Source organism: Engystomops pustulosus, chromosome 7, assembly GCF_040894005.1.
Source record: "Engystomops pustulosus chromosome 7, aEngPut4.maternal, whole genome shotgun sequence".
NCBI classification, from domain to species: Eukaryota; Metazoa; Chordata; class Amphibia; order Anura; family Leptodactylidae; genus Engystomops; species Engystomops pustulosus.
In genome coordinates, this window is record NC_092417.1 from 50,186,062 (window position 1) to 50,202,507 (window position 16,446).

General features: G+C 39.0%; 1 protein-coding gene across 1 annotated transcript in view; it reads right to left on the bottom strand.

Moving 5' to 3' along the window:
* Nucleotides 1-273: 273 nt before the first annotated feature.
* Nucleotides 274-16,446, bottom strand: part of LOC140069772 (coiled-coil domain-containing protein 170-like) — a 41,190-nt gene continuing 25,017 nt past the window's right edge. Inside the window, exons 9-13 of the mRNA XM_072115851.1 lie at nucleotides 15,074-15,274; nucleotides 9,134-9,307; nucleotides 4,286-4,525; nucleotides 2,227-2,463; nucleotides 274-1,767 (exon numbers count right to left, since the gene is read on the bottom strand). Coding sequence (XP_071971952.1) covers nucleotides 1,549-1,767; nucleotides 2,227-2,463; nucleotides 4,286-4,525; nucleotides 9,134-9,307; nucleotides 15,074-15,274 — 1,071 coding nt within the window. The 3' untranslated portion in view covers nucleotides 274-1,548. The remainder of the gene's footprint in view (nucleotides 1,768-2,226; nucleotides 2,464-4,285; nucleotides 4,526-9,133; nucleotides 9,308-15,073; nucleotides 15,275-16,446) is intronic.

A 16,446-nucleotide genomic window follows, 5' to 3' on the forward strand; every position in this document is an offset into this window, starting at 1 on the left:
GGAACAGAGGAACTGGAGGATCGCTTTCTGGAAAGAGGTCACCCTCACACCTACTGAAAAAAAACATTATTAGGGCAAGTAGGTTTTTCCCAATCACAACTGCTAGATAGAAAAAGCTACAATACCACACACTGCAGCACTGTCCCCTGCTGAACAAAGCTAAACTATGTACTAACAAGGAAATTGGTTATACATCATAACAATCAATGAAAAAAATAAAATGTATTACTGTATTTGTATATTTTTTTTTTATTAAATTGTAATTTTATCCAATATTATATTATAAATTATCACCTGCAAAAAAAGTCAAAAAGTTATATTTCATACACTCATAATTAACTGAATATTTTTACAGTTTGTTCGTTGCAGGCATTGTAAATACTAGACCAGAGATCATTAAAAAATCATTGTGAAATGGTTCATATTGATTTACCATACTCCATAATTATTGTAACCACTCGCCCATTTTTTTTTACATTTTTTTTGTATAATATTAAACTTGTCATTATAACAGAAGTATTAGCCATCAAAGGCAATGAAGGACCTACTGTTAGTATTGAGCCATTCAATAGGACTTTGTTGCAGTTTAATGGACCAGATACAGGCGGTCCCCTACTTAAGAACACCCGACTTACATACGACCCCTAGTTACAAACGGACCTCTGGAATTTGGTAGTTTACTTTACTTTTGCCTTAGGCTACAATAAACAGCTGTAACAGTTATCAAAGGTGTCTGCAATTAAGCTTTATTGTTGTCCTGGTTCTTATGACAATCCAAAATTTTTAAAATCCAATAGTCACAGAGACCAAAAAAAAATTTGGCTGCCGCAACAATTGTAAAGTGTACAGTTCCAACTTACATACAAATTCAACTTAAGAACAAACCTACAGAACCTATCTTGTACGTAACCCAGGGATTGCCTGTATCCCCTATAAATCACACATTTATTTATTAAATATTAAATTAGTTTTCAGAATTAAAAAAAGCAGAGGTAGAAGTTCCTTACTTGGATATACTGATATTCAGCATTTTTTCTTATAATTCGCCTTTGCCTGACTCCTATGTTATGTGTACTAATTCTTTTAAAACTAATTTTTTTTTAAACTAAGTGTTGGTGCACAATCTCACACTGTCAAACACTGTTAACAATGTTAGCGCTTGTATAGCCACTCCCCTTTGACAGGGGGGAATGACAGAACCCAGTTGTCAATTAGGTCTTAAATGTCTAGGATGGATAACAGAGACATGGCAGAACAGAAAATTATAAAAATGCTCCAAAAATGTTATTTTATATGAGATATTAGTATTTACTCAGGTATTTTAAAGTAGAGGTTTCAATACCTTACCAAGTATTTCTTAGTATAATCAGATCCAAAATATTGTGATGATTAAATGACAAATCTATAGTTACACTGGTCCAGTCTAGGTGTTTCTAATAAACATAATATAAAAAGATGAAAATCTATCTGCCTGATGTCACCACTAGGGGGCACCCTTATATAGCAATGTACAGGCATACAATACTGAAACTCTCTTGACCAGCCATGTCAGTATTTAGGGTTCATATGCTGTACTGTGTATTCTGGTTCACTATTGCCTGTCCGAAACCCATATGGCAACTTAGATCTATCCGTTTTAGTGTGATCGATAGGTCCATGTGTCCGTAAAACCCGCTTTAGTTGGTCGAAGATTTCATAATCCGGAACAGCCAGGGTGTTAATATTAAATCCCATCATTCTGGTGATGGTCTCTCTGAAGTCGACAAGCTGCAGAATAGAAGAGAGATAAATGCATTTAATGTGTTCTTCCCAGGCATCTGCTAGCCAGGACACATCTGTATAGATTCTTAGCAAATAATTTCCAAGGGAGGGAAAAATCATCTCCCTTACATTTACCACCTTTATAATTAAACCTTTTCTAAAATCTCTTCACAGTTACTCAACCCACCACCCTAAAAACACCTCCTAATTGCATTTTGGGGGATTGGTTAAAAAAAATGCTTGTTATATTCCTTATAAAGGCAAAAGCAAAACCCCTTCTTCCAAAAAAGACATATCACAAGATCTATGGGACAAAAACCTTCTTTATTCCCATGTATTGTGTAAAGTCTCTTAAAGTTCTCAAGTGCCTGCAAGTTACAACTTCCCCCAAAAAACTTATTTAATGAGCGTTTTTAAGAGTCGCTAAAAAGATACTAATGATTCACTTTAATATACGAAGTGTACCTGTTTTTCTCTCCTTGCTACCTCCTCGAGGGCTCTCTTGGCTGTGTGCAGCTCATTAGTGACTGCTTCCACCATCTGCTGACACCTCACTTTCTCCCCCACAGTCTCGTGTTCCGTATAGTCCAGCTCTGTTTTCAAGCTCACTACCTTTTTAGCAGCTTTATCCTTAATTTTCTCAAGCTTTTCTAAAGACTTACTGAGAAGTTCTATGGTTTTCTTCTGTTGGTCGACTTTCTCCTTAAAAAAGAAAAGAACGTGTTACTGTCCGAAATAGTCAAAGCTCTAAATGACTACGTTTTCTCTATAAAACTTGTCATTTGAATTATATATTATTATTTAGGGGTATGTGATTTATGTTGTTTGGGTAGTATAGATCAGTGATTTTCAACCAGTGTGCCGTGGCACACTAGTGTGCCGCGACACATGGTCGGGTGTGCCGCGGGGAAAGTTCCCCAAACTATGGTGCCCCCTGTGTTTTGTTTCCCAGCGATGCGCAGTCACGGCTTCTTACAATGTAGGAGATGTGTACAATAACACATGCACAAGCTTTGAACCTCGCACGACAAAATGACATCACCGAGGCCGGTGCATCATCCTGAGAGCGGAGAGACTCTCGCATTAGCCCACCGCCAAGGTAATGCCCACCAATAATGCTGACTATATGAGCTTTTGTCTGAGTATATGAACTGTTGGCAGAATACTCAGCATATGGAGCTGGTACTTTTAGTACTCCAGCAGTATACTGCATATAACAATGAGAAATGTAAAATGAGAAATACTATAGTCATGAGGCTGGAGTACTACAAGTACCAGCTCATATGCTGAGTATATGAGGTGGCACTTGTACTCTGGCCTCATGGCCATAGTACTTCTCATTGTACCCCTTTATTTTGCAGTATGTGAGCCACATAAAAATCAGCACCATATACTAAAAACAGGGAGAAACTGAGAACTGTTGAGGAAGAGCTTCGTGTGTGTCTTTCCACCATTCCTGCCAGGATATCCCTTTTGTGTTTATCGAAACAGGCCCAGGTTTCACACTGAGTGAGTAAAATAAATTTAGAATCTATATTATTAACTATATGTATAATATGACTGTTTTAGTGTCATTTTGTGCTATTTTGGTTGGTGGTGTGCCCCAGGATTTTCTTAGTATAAAAAGTGTGCCGCGGCTCAAAAAAGGTTGAAAATCACTGGTGTAGATGATTAAAATTATTTAAACATTTTTATTCCTCTGAAACAATTTAGTTCTTTTAAAGTGTTCCAAAGATGTTTAAGGGTTCAAAAGCTTCAAAACCCAATGGCCAATTGTAGGAATCTCTTTGTAATTCTGCTATGTCATGATTTGGGTGCACCGATTGTTAAAACTGGTGCACAATGCACCAGTCTTAACACATCAACCACAATGTAATAATTCAACTACTTCTGGAACATCAAAATACCAAAAGGTCCATTTATTAAGACGAGCGATTTGTTCTCTGGTCTTAATGTATAAATTTTCATCATGCAAAAAATAACAGTAATTTACTGAAATGAGAATACCCCTTTAATGTGCTGCACTGCAGAATCTTCTGGCATGCAAGGAATACAAAGTCACAATTCCTGGTGCACAGCCAGGTAGTTGTGACTTTTTTCCAGCTTTCTTTCTCGCACACCACCTATTTGTGGAATTTATACAACCTCATACAATTATACAACCTCATACAATCTACATCAGGCAGGACCTGGCATACATTCCATTCCAGCACACAAGGATTGCATCAGATTTACTAAGCAGGCAATATCTCTTAGTAAATCCAGTGTGTAGATTATTATTAACTAGCGCTACAGCCTGGGCAAGCATACGCTTGTGTGCAAGGAGCCTTAAAGAGATTTTGGGTGACAGTCTTGAAGAGGTCTTTTGCTTCTGTGGGGACTATATATGGCCATGCATGAGGTCCCTTATGTATAAGTCCTGTATAAAAAAACAGTTATAGCTTCTAACTCTACTTTCCCAACTGATACTGTTAAGGAAGAAGCAATGCATAATTCCCCACTATACTTTAAGTGGTGCATTCACCTTTAGATCGTTCATATCGACAAGCTGAAGCGTCAAGTTTTGATTAGCAATTTTCATGTCACTGAGCTGTCCCTGGAGTTTCTCGACCTTTTTCTGCAATTTTTGGGCTGTCATAGTTGCTGAATTTTCAGCACTCAGGAAGGTTTGATGCTCTTTTTCTCTTTCGAGCTGTTTGACTTTCTTTTCTAGTTGTTCAATTTGTGAAGATTTTAACTCTAGTTTATCCCTTTGGGAATTCACCTGCAAAGAAATATTTCTTTGGTTTAGTCAGGGAAGAAGTGATGAGAGCAGTGAAGACAAAGGAATAAATGCTATGAGAACCTTCAACAAGTGACACAGCAGAAGATAGAATGGCAAGAGGTAGGGAGAATAAAACCATCGAACCATTCAGAACCATGTTGGTATTCAATAATATGACCTAAATGGGTCATTGAGAGTAGACATACAATAAGGACACAATGCTGGAGAGGAAAAAGAGGAAACAAAATGGACTTGTAGGATTAAAACAGAAGACTTGTGATTTACATTCTGGGCATATCTTGGTATAAGGTATTGTACAGTATCTGTCCTGCTGTATTACAGAAGCTCAGATAAACTAATAGAGGGATCTCACATGAAGACACATTAACAACACAATTGTGACTGTGGCTGTAAAATCATTACATTAAAAGCAATGTCATTTATTAATTCAACATTTTATAGGTATTTTGCTTTATGAATACATTTTAAATAGTATTTCAGTGGTTGAAACTTCTGTGTTCACCATTCCTTTACAATATCAGTAGTCCAATGTGTGTACATGAGCAATTGAATCCTCAAATAGACGTTATGGGAGGGCCCATAACTGGGCCATACATGAAGATCCTCCATGAGACGGGGTCTGGGATAAGAAGCAAAAGTTGAGTATACAGGTTTTTCAAGAGGGCCCTGCTGTGGACATTTCATTAATTTGGAAGGGGTATCTATGCTGTGGACATTCTGTAAAGGGGGCTCTGTTTTGCACATTCTGTAAAGGGGGTGCCCTGTTTTAGACATGTAAAGGGGGGCATCGGCAATGGACATTTTTTTAAAGGGGGCATATCATGTGGACATTTCTTTAAAGGGGGCTCTGCTGTGGATATTTCAGTAAAAGGGGCATCTGCTGTTTTGAACACTGGGGTCACTAGTTGTGTGAACAGCCCAGGGCCCATAAGACATGTATACCGCCACTGTACATGAGGAGTAAGCGTGTTTTTAGGCTCTTCCTATCACCCCAGACACACCCCAAGAGCAGTACCTCAATGTTCTGTGCTTGATGTAATTGTTCAACCATGGCAGCATTTGAGGAAGAAACTGATGCTATCTATCACCACACGTCTGACTGCTTGTGATGTTTAGAAAAAGCCAAGTGAAATAGTAAAACTAGGGACCATAGAAAGCCTTCTTTGTGTGAATAAAAATAATGACACCATAAGGAAATTAAAAAGAACAGTTTGACCCATTTTTGTAACATACAGTAAGAGTAAAACAAAGTTAGGGAAATTATAGTAAAAATATCTTCCTTTACTGTATGAAGGCAATGTTCTATCTGAATTTTTGGAAAAAGAAAGAAGGTTACAACAAAAAGAGACCTTATTTTAGGTACAATTTTGTTACCCAGTTGTCAATATAGTTCAATATAGAAATAAAAATTGTATGTCGTTAGATACAAAAGGCTTTTTTCCTTTTGGAACGTCTAGGTGCTTGTGTTGAAAATTGGCATATCAGACAGATGGCAAGGAGTTGAAGATAAAAAATCTTTGTTAATTGTAACACGTGGTCTGTTACACACAAAATAGAATGTACTACCTGTGACCTCACTTATGTAGGTTGCATAAGTAGATGCCTAAAAAAGAGGATCGCAGAACATATTGGGGGAACAGATATTAATAATACCGACAGTAATATTTCAAAATATACATTCAGAGGATCTGGCTGGCTTTCGTTTATGTCGTTCGGAAAAAGTTAACAAATCTGTAAGAGGTGGAGGTTCCAGACGTCGCCTCTTGAATCGGGAAGGATTCTGGATAATGTTAATCGAATATATTGTTCCAAATGGCTTAAATACAAGGAACGACCTTATCCCTAAATATTGCTTGTAGATATTTTTAAGGCAATCTTTGTATATGCATATTTTTGTAGGTGGAGTTGATTGCTCTGTGTGCTTTAAATATCTTCACCTGTGTAGTTCTCAATATCTATGACCAAGGGTCCGGTGGAACCAGAAAGGCATCAAAGAGTCCGCTCAATATGAATTTTTTCTCTGTGATGTTTTTTGAACAGGAATCTGCTGGCCAACTTCAATTTTTCTTGTCAATGCCTGCTGAAGCCAGATTTCAGCTAGACTGTGGGACATAAGGTAAGTTGGCCTAGATCACATGACATACAATTGTTATTTTCTGCAATCTTTGTCAATTTGCAATTTTGCGCACTGGGCTGTTGGAAGAAGACCAAGCAGCTGTGACTCTCTGCTTTGCCTGCCGTCTGCAAAGAGCTAGTATTCAATCTGAGTTTTCCATCTGAAAATCTGCCAGGAAAGGAATGCCACCTGAGATCTTAGGAACACACCTAGCTGTTGTAACTCACTACCATTTTTGAGATTTCATGTTATCTGACACTCAGAGAGCTTTCACCCGCCTTATGTCCCTTTCACATAAACATATGATTCTTTCGTGCTGTATTTCTGTGCCACATGTATCCATCTAAAAAATGGTTTGCTGGCAAATGATGGCTCCTCCCTGAATACTACACGTATATATAAGGCATCGTACGGTTGACAACTGTATGCAGAACGAATGCAACACGTATTTTAAACATTCCCATAGACTTTTTTGGGTGTACAGTACATAAATACTGGAGAAAATAGGACATGCTCTAGATTTTCTTTTACATCTCGCTCACGTTGGACATGTAAATGGATGGCCATTGAAATATGAAAACATTTTCATACATTCATGTGAAGTCAGAAGCTCATTTTAACAAGATGTGAGGGAGCATAATACAAGTCATAGTAGGTGGAGAAAGATGCACTTTTGTTGGTCTTTTTCAAAGTTTGTTGAAATGTTAGTCAACATTTAAGCAACAAAGAAAGAGAAAAATTTAGGGAAGAATGTTAATAGGAAGAGTATGGGAGAAAGGCGGAGAGTGGGCATAGACAGGCTGGGCATGGAGGGAGTTATGATACTTGGGTGGTAGTGATTGGGCAGGGGGGGGGGGATAACAGTTTAGGTGATAGGGGGATTTTAAAGTGAGGGGTGGAGTTAGCCACTATATAGGTAGCTGGCAGGGACAAGGACCTCATTCTGGCCAGAAAAAATTTGACCACCCACCTTCCCCCGTAGTTATGTTTTTACAGGTAACACACATGTGTTTTTGGGGAGAAGGGATACAAGTACAAAAAAGATTCTCTGTCAGGGATGGGTTAGAATAGGCAGTAAGGTTTTTTTTTAAGGTAGCAGATTCTTGGCATCAGCCAGTGGCGCATAAAAAATTGTGGTTGAAAGATTGGTCTAGGGCAGTGGTGGCGAACCTATGGCACGGGTGCCGGAGGCGGCACTCGGAGCTCTTTCTGTGGGCACCCAGGCCACCACCCCAGAACACCAGGCAGGACATAAAGAATCTTCTTGCAGTTACAAGCAACTTAAAATATGCTGCTTCCGATGACATTTTAAAGTGATACTTACTTGGCTGCTTGAGACTGTAGGAAGAGGGAGAATGTGTGGACAGGGCCAAATTATCTTTGGAGGTCCTCCTGCTGGCCCCACAATTCTCCATGTACAGTGTGACAATAAGTTACTTCTTTAATTTTTGTTTGGCACCTTGGGATAAATAAGGGGGGCTTTGGTTTGTTGTTTGGGCACTTGGTTGTTAAAAGATTTGCCACCACTGGTCTAGGGCCACATCTTCGTTCGCCATTTTTCTAGGAGGTTGGTGGCAAAGTGGAGCTGGGGGTGTTGTTCTCGTGCGCTGTGCGTGCAATTTATGGTTTATGGAGACAATGCTGAAACAGTCGTTTATGGTTAACATCCTGACAATTGGGGTTGTTGCCAAGAGCTCAGCTATCAGCATTAAAAATGTTATGTATTGAATTGCTATTTTTTAACGAATGTTTCTTGTTTTACAGATTTTCAACTAGTTTGTAATAAAGAGCTGTGACCATTCACATTTCCAATTAATAAAATGTGTCTGTGTTTTTATTTGTAGTTAGGTGGTGGTCAGGATAGAGGTATTGTGGGTTTTTCCCTGGTCACCAAACTCTGTCATTGCCCAGTCATGTCCACAGGGCTCTTGAAGATAATAATAAAGTAGTGTTAACAAGGGATATTAGATGTAATCTATGCTTCAGACTTTGCATTGAGCATCTACAATGTTTTTCTACACATTTGGGGTGGCCTATCACAACGGAGATCCCTAAAGTCCTGTATTATTCTTTTTATATCCCCTTTAGGAAAATTGTTAAAACTATCAAGTTGGCACTGTGCCAGTTCTGGGTTTCAGTGGCCATATATTCCATTTTTTAAGCAGAGGTACTGGTAGCAAATATCAATGTTTGCCTCCAACTCCAAGTGCTTCTAATTTTAAACTAAAAGCACAGGAAAATAAATGAAATGATGGCATATTGCAACACATAGATAGAAGCAGTAGAAGCATATGACGTGCTGAGTCCATAGTACAATATATATCAATGACATTGATTAATTCCCAGTGAAGGTAATGGACCTAAATATCCACAATGGTTCAGGTCAGATAGCGCTGTAATCATGACATAATACTGGATCACTAATTGGGGAAGGAGAAGATCTCAGCCAGCAGTAGAAATCTCATCATTACCTTCTTCTGGAGATTGTAGATAAGAGTTTTATTTTCGCTCAGAAATTCTTTATCCCTCTTACAGATTTCATCAGCTCTGTTCAGTAACATGTCGTACTGTGATACAAGGCTCTCAGATGAAATGTCTTGGCTTATTTTCATCTTCTCGGCCAGCTGCAGTAAAAACTTCTTCAGCTATGACAAACCAAAGAACATGAAATGTTAACATAATAGGACATCTAAGATCAGCGCTGTAGACATCTGCATGCATGTTTTTTCCACATTTTTATAGCTTAGATCATATTATGATTTGAAGTGCATTGTAAAATGCTTTTTGATATGGACTCATTAATTGAAGGGATTGTACCATGTTTTCAAGTTATCTCCTACCCACAGGACAGGTGAAAGTCCGACTGTTGAGAACCCCAGAGATCACCTGATTGGGAACTCAAGCAATCCGGAGAGTCCCATTTTCAATAATGGGTGGAGCTTCATTAATTAGTATAGGAATGTTGGAATTTGCTGAGCACAGCACTCAGTTATCTCCACTACTCCCATTAACTGTGTAAGTACCTCTTTTGATTTGTCCCCCTCCCGTTAGTTTTTGAGATTTCAGTGCTAGAGCAGCGAAAATAAACCAAAACATTTGGAGTAGAAAGAAGGTCTGCCTGTGCCACATCACACTTAGGGGTGGAGAGGTAGGTTGGTGCTCCCCCTTGGTTCCCCCATGTTGCATCACGTTTTAGTAGTACTTAGCCGTATAGTTGTGAGAAAAGCTCCAGTGAGACAGATTTTGTTACTGTTATCTGTGCCAAGAGCCCTGTGCCTGGAGTTTAGCAGCGAGATAAGGGCTGATAACAGGAATTAGATGTTTTTTTTCTCTAACAAGATAAACTGCAAAATTTCACATATTCACCTGAACTATTCCAAAAAGACTCTGGGGTTACTTAACCCCTTAATGCCGCTGGCCTTTTTCATTATTCAATTTCCATTGTTGCTCCCCACCCTCAAAAATCCATAACTTTATATAATGTTTCTTACAAACATACACACCGCCTGTATAGGAGCGGGTTCTATCTTTCTACATTTGGTTTATATGTTTTTGTGATGGTTAATGTTTCATGCAATTAATACCAGGCATACAATGAAAAAAAATATGGAGGAAAATTACAGAAAATGGGGTGAGCCGGGGAGGTCGACATGTCATTGTATATTTATTTGTAACATGTAAGTTAAGAAGAGGGGTTTGTTCTGAGCGGTGTGGTTATCCAGGGAACACCATATTGTAAATAGCTGGGGTATTTTTAGGGGCACAGTGTGGAGATGTTCTACAAGGAGGCAAAGATTCTACCAGTATGTGATCAGTTTTAGAGTCACTAACTTACATCTATTGTGTGAGACAATGGCATGTATGTGTAATGGCGCATGATAATAACCTGCAAAGGGAGAAATATTTCATTTCTTTCTTTTTAATATACTAGTTGTGGAATCATGGTCACCTACGAGAATTTTGGGGGGAATTATAAAAACAGAATTTGATATAAAACAAACACTTGATAGCTCTTGGGAAATAGAACTTGCCTATTACTTTTTTCCTATGTCCAACAGTTTCTTTCCTATCCTCTTCAGTTTAGTCTTTCCCTGCAGTAGCTGTCTCCCCTGGCTGTGCTGCTTAAGTCTGTGAGACCATATCATGTTTACAAAAAAAACTATGCTTGACAAAGACTGAGTATCAAAATACTAAATGTATTTCTGGTGAATAAAAAGAACACTTATAATGGAATAATTCTGCTTCTTCCTCTATTGTGTTTACAAAAGAAACAGATATATTTTGTGTGCTGGAAGGGAGGGGCAGGATGCAACTCTCTGCTCACTCTGGAGGGAGGGGGTGGTGCACTCTGTGTGTAGCTAGCAGGAGAGTCTTGTATCTATGCAGCTTTATTGATGCAGAAATCTCCTGCAAAGAATAGTGATGTAGAATGTTCCCCTGTACTTCCATCCCAGTCTGGGATTATTATGCAGGACTTTTTTTGTCTCTCTATGCAAGCTGTCATATGCTCCTTTGCAGCTTCACTACGCCCAAGCCTCTGCTCTCTGAACACTATCATCATAGCAGGGAAAATATGAATCCTTAGTGTTCATTCAGTACAGACTATACTTTATGTAAATATTCCACTGCTGGTTTCTACTACTTATTCCATGCTCCTTCATGTGATGGAAGATGACAGGTTATTGACTTTATCGTCCTATACATACAGACTATGTTGAGTTCAGTGGATTTACTTGTAGCAATCTGTGGATTTGCTGAGTTAGTTTAGTTACTTTTGAGTTACTTCTCACAGTAGTTACATCATAAAAGAACAAAAAGCATAATGGGAAGTGTGGGCAGCTTAGGGCAAAAATAGGAAGAGAGTCCACCCACTTTAATGCGGCAGCACAGAAAATGCTGGAAAACCCTGGAAAGAAAGGTGAGAGCAACCCAATTCGGGCATCGTTCTATTTGTTTGGAAGGTGGTATTGTGAAAATTATTTGGGACAAAGCAAAATAACACATTTTTGAAAATATTATATGATAAAATGTTAGAATGCATACTAATTAATACTAGTTACATACTAATTTTAGTAAGATATATCTCCTCCTTTAGCAGATTACAATTCTTCAGTTCTCACCATGGAACCACACTTGTATGGCACAGTTAATAATGCGTTCTTTGGTTGTACAGTCCATTTTGACAAGAAGTGTCTTAACAATGCTCCACAAATTTTCAATAGGATTTAAGTCTGGTGAATTGCCAGGGCAGTCCAGCACTTTTACTTTATTTTCTTCCAGGAATTTCTTCACACACTTGGAATTGTGCCATGGTGCCAAATCTTGTTGTTCCTTCAAATGCATGCACGAATGGCACAATAAAACGTTTTAAAATGTCTATGTATTTGGATGATTTCATCATACCTTAACAGGAAATTAGCTCCCTGTACCATCAGCTGTAAAAAAGCCCCAAAACATCTGTTCTTGAGGGTGTTTTACAGTTTGTTGAATATGATCAGCTTGCAATGGTTCATATTTATTTCTTCTAAAAACACTTGCTGTTGTAGTTGTTTCTTTACTGGCTTTGTTGCCCTCCGACCAACTTCCAGAAGCCTGCGCCGTACAGTCAAACCGCTTATATCAATACCTGCAGCGAACAAGTCTCTTTGGAGGTCTTTACTTGTTTTTCTTGCATTCATTTTACTATTTCTGTTAAGTGTTTTATCAGTTCTTGGTGTCGGTGTCCTTTTTCTTCCACATTTCCCTTTTTGTTTTGGAGAAAACAATCCAGTTTCATTGTGTTTGCGAATTATTCTTGAAACGGTAGATTTTCCAATACCAACAGTGGAGGCACATGTTCCTATAGTCAGACTCGTATATTTATTAAGAGTAATAATTCTAAACCTCTTCCATGGAGTAACATCCATTTTTAAAGGCACAAATCACACTGAGAGAAAAAGTACACAAGCTCTCAACTGAAGCTGGCTGTTATTTTCTGACTAAAACCAGTCAACCCACATTTGTTATTCCAGGTTGTACACTGTGGGGAATTGCTCTGGTAGTTGACTGGTAGCAGTGCAGGAAGCAGGGACACAAGCCGGTTTAAAGTCAAACTTAAAGGGGTATTCCGGGAATATGAACGTCTGACACAAAAACCCATGATGATATAAATAGATGAGTACAACAATACTCAATGTCATTAGTCACAAAACGGAGCTTAAATAGTTTGATTTTATGATTCACAACATTTTATGTCCTCTATAAAGTAGGTGGAGTTATCACCAAGATGGCCACCACTGGAAAATACAAGTCCCATGATCCTTGCTCTGTTACCATAGTAATGATGTGTAACTGCCATCACCAAAACACTGACCATACTGGATGCAGTGCAACCAACCGACTACAGCCAAACATAGTGGTGATCACATGACCTGCCAAGGCAGGTGCAGGACATGTGATGTGGACATGTGACCAGCGGCCATCTTCTGTCCTGCAACGGACCGCGCGGAGGAAATTAACGGACTGATTAAAGGGCCGGTAGCATTTTAATGCAAGACAGGAGGCCCTCAGTTACATTTGCTGTGAGAATGCAATCTCGCTTTCAGCTCTCCAGGTAGGGCCTCACCTACTGCTTCTGGCCTGCAGATTAAATCAGGCCCTAACGAGGCCTGTGACCCGCACCTGTGGGCTATACAAAAGCCCAGGACCGAAGCCCGTTTGGAGTAGGAGTCCCACTACCAGCCTACCCCTACTCCATAATAAGCAGGCCCAGTACGGACATTACAAATGTGTCTGTGTTGGCCTAGCTAATCATGTCTTATCATGTCTGCATTAACCCTTGGGTTACTGCAGACAAACCCAGGGCTTTTACCACATGCATTTCATCTGCCTGTAGGACAGATAGCGGTTTTCCCAAATGACACCTCTCACTTTCTCACAACACACACCTGTTGATAGCAGTTAAAACTGGTTTGAATAACTAAATGATAACCAACTTTCGATTTTACTGAAAAATGGTTTGTCCCAATTAATTTGCACAGCACTCTGCATATAATAATTTAGCAAAAATCATGCTATTGGAGTTACACTTTAATGGACTATTGATTATACAACTTTAACTGGTCATCTGGAAAAGGTTACCCTTTAGTTCTTTTAAATGAATAAATATTACAAATATAGTGTTTAACTGTATAAAACAGGTAAAGCACCCCATTTCAGGACACTATAGTACACACATTTTTATATTTATTTAAAGCACAGAGGACTGGTACAATTATTATCTAACCTCTTTCATAAGAGGTGTTTCTAAAAAACCTATTTTCTTAAGTGTTATGCCATCTCAAATTCCCGGCATCTAAGAAGAAACTCTTAAGCTAGTGTCAACTAGACAACTAATCCTTAAAAATGATATAAGCTAAGGAAAATTATTAAACCATTTTCTTCTGAAAGGGCAAGAACTTCACCTAAAATATACAAGAAGTAGTTTCTGAAATTTCTGAGAAGTGATTACATTTCCATGTATTTAAGGGGGTGATCTCAGGTAATTAACATGTTATAAACTCTTGATGCTTGGCATGGAGGTGTTGGCTTCCTTGGCAGCATGATGGTTCTTACTTTTTAAATGTATTTTATTGACTACCTACATGACTGCCACATTTCAGTTAATTTTCAAGATGACCAAAGTCAAATAGTTGAAAGTTTCATATCTTTTTCAGTATCCTATCTTTAAACTATAGGCCCTTACAAATAGTATATTAGGGCATTTTGAATTACAGTACTTTTAGGGTGTCCATAGACAGAGAAGTATCTACTAACAGCTTCTTTATCTTGTGGCCCCTGTGGCGGGGCTGAGGACATACTGAAAAACTTTCTGCCAGGTTTGGAGCTAGTGAGACATCACGCATGGTGGCTGAGTGAGTAGCACTTCTGCATTGCAGCACTGGGGTCCTGGGTTCAAATCCCACCCAAGTCAACATCTGCAAAGAGTTTGTATGTTCTCTCCGTGTTTGTGTGGGTTTCCTCTGGCTACTCCAGTTTCCTTCCACACTCCAAAAACATACTGGTAGGTTGTTTAGATTGTGAGCCCCATGGGGACAGGGACCAACTTGGCAAGTTCTGTGCAGCGCTGCATAATCTGTGTGCACTATATAAATAAAGAATTATTATTATATTATAATCACCTGCAATATATTTACTGACTCACCCTAAGGAATAGGAATTGAAGTATGAAAGTATAGTGTAGGCATCTGTATGTTTCCTATACTGAAACTTTGCTATTCTAATTGACCATTTTTATTTGAAGATTGTGATCTGTGAAATCTGACATCTGAAGTATCAATTTCACAACAGACATGGGGTTGCAGGTTGCAACCATTAGCGATCCTAAAAAGGAAAAAGTGAATGACCACAAACAAATCACATAATGGATATACCCGTTTCCTCTCCATGTTAAAGCCATCTTTGATCATCTCCTCTGAAGCAAGCTTGCCCTTCAAATGTTTCATGGAGTCCTGATGTTCTTGTAGTTGTCCTTCTGCTTTGTAGGATTTGGTCATAGCCTCATGATATAGATCCAGTTGTTTCTCTATCTGTTTATTAAGCTTGACAATCTTCTGCTCCAGGTCCTCACAGGTCTATGTTTATAAAAGATAAAAGTTACACCAATGCTATATTACAAAAAAATACATTATAATGTTGTAGTACAATAATTTTTTTAATCTCTTATCTACACCTACAGAATGTTATCAAGAAAATAAAGAATATGAAGGGAAACAACGAGTAACTGTACAATCAGACTACACACAGGATGTATGTGTAGTCTGCAACCATGGAAACTAATAGTTTTGCATAGTAACTATATACACAAAGCAGTATGATATTTTTAAGCAAGGCTATTTGCAAAATCACCTATTTTTTATTGTAAGTAGATTAGATAAACTAAATGGGGGGTATTTATCAGAGCTTCTGCGCAACGCCAGTGAAGGGGCGTAGCCAGCAGGGAGGTGAGCATGGCTGGCGGGGAGTGGGCCGACACCGGGCGTTCCAGTACCTGCGCCTGCGCAATCACTGCAGCTGGGGAATTTTCATATTTCTATGACAGGCCGGGCCGGTCGTTGAAATAAACGCTGCCTTGGCCGGATATATATATCGAGAAGCCGGCGCCTCTCGATGTATCAAGCTGCATCGGAGCAGCAGTGCCGCTATCATATGCTGGTGCATGATAAATAACCCTCATTGTATCCTTTACTTGTTCAGGCTAGTTTCAAAATACATTGTAGTTTTTTCTCTCCTAAAATAATCCTTTCATTTTCCACTAATTCTTGCAAAGGGTCCTCCACACCCTAGTGCTACTTAAGGGTGGAGATGTCAAGTCGAGTAGAACAAGTCGCACAGACTAGACAGTCTTATTCTGCACCAGATTTATTAAGTATCTAATGCTGAATGATAAATCTGGTACAGTATAAGACTGTCTAGTACAGTGATGGCGAACCTTTTAGAGACCGAGTGCCCAAACTACAACGGAGACCCGCTTATTTATCGCAAAGTGCCAACACAGAAATGTAATTTGTGATTTATACTCCCTTCTCGGTCACAGTTTTCATTGAAACCAACACCCCGAGGACACCAATAAAGCAGAAAATAATCCCAGATAGTGCTGTCACTTTAAAATAGCTCTGTGCAAAGCAAGTCCTGGGCTGTATGGGACTGCAGGAAGATACCTGGAGTCATCTCTGGTGATGGCCTGAGTGCCCACAGAAAGGGCTCCGAGTGCCACCTCTGGCACCAGTGCCATAGGTTAGCCATC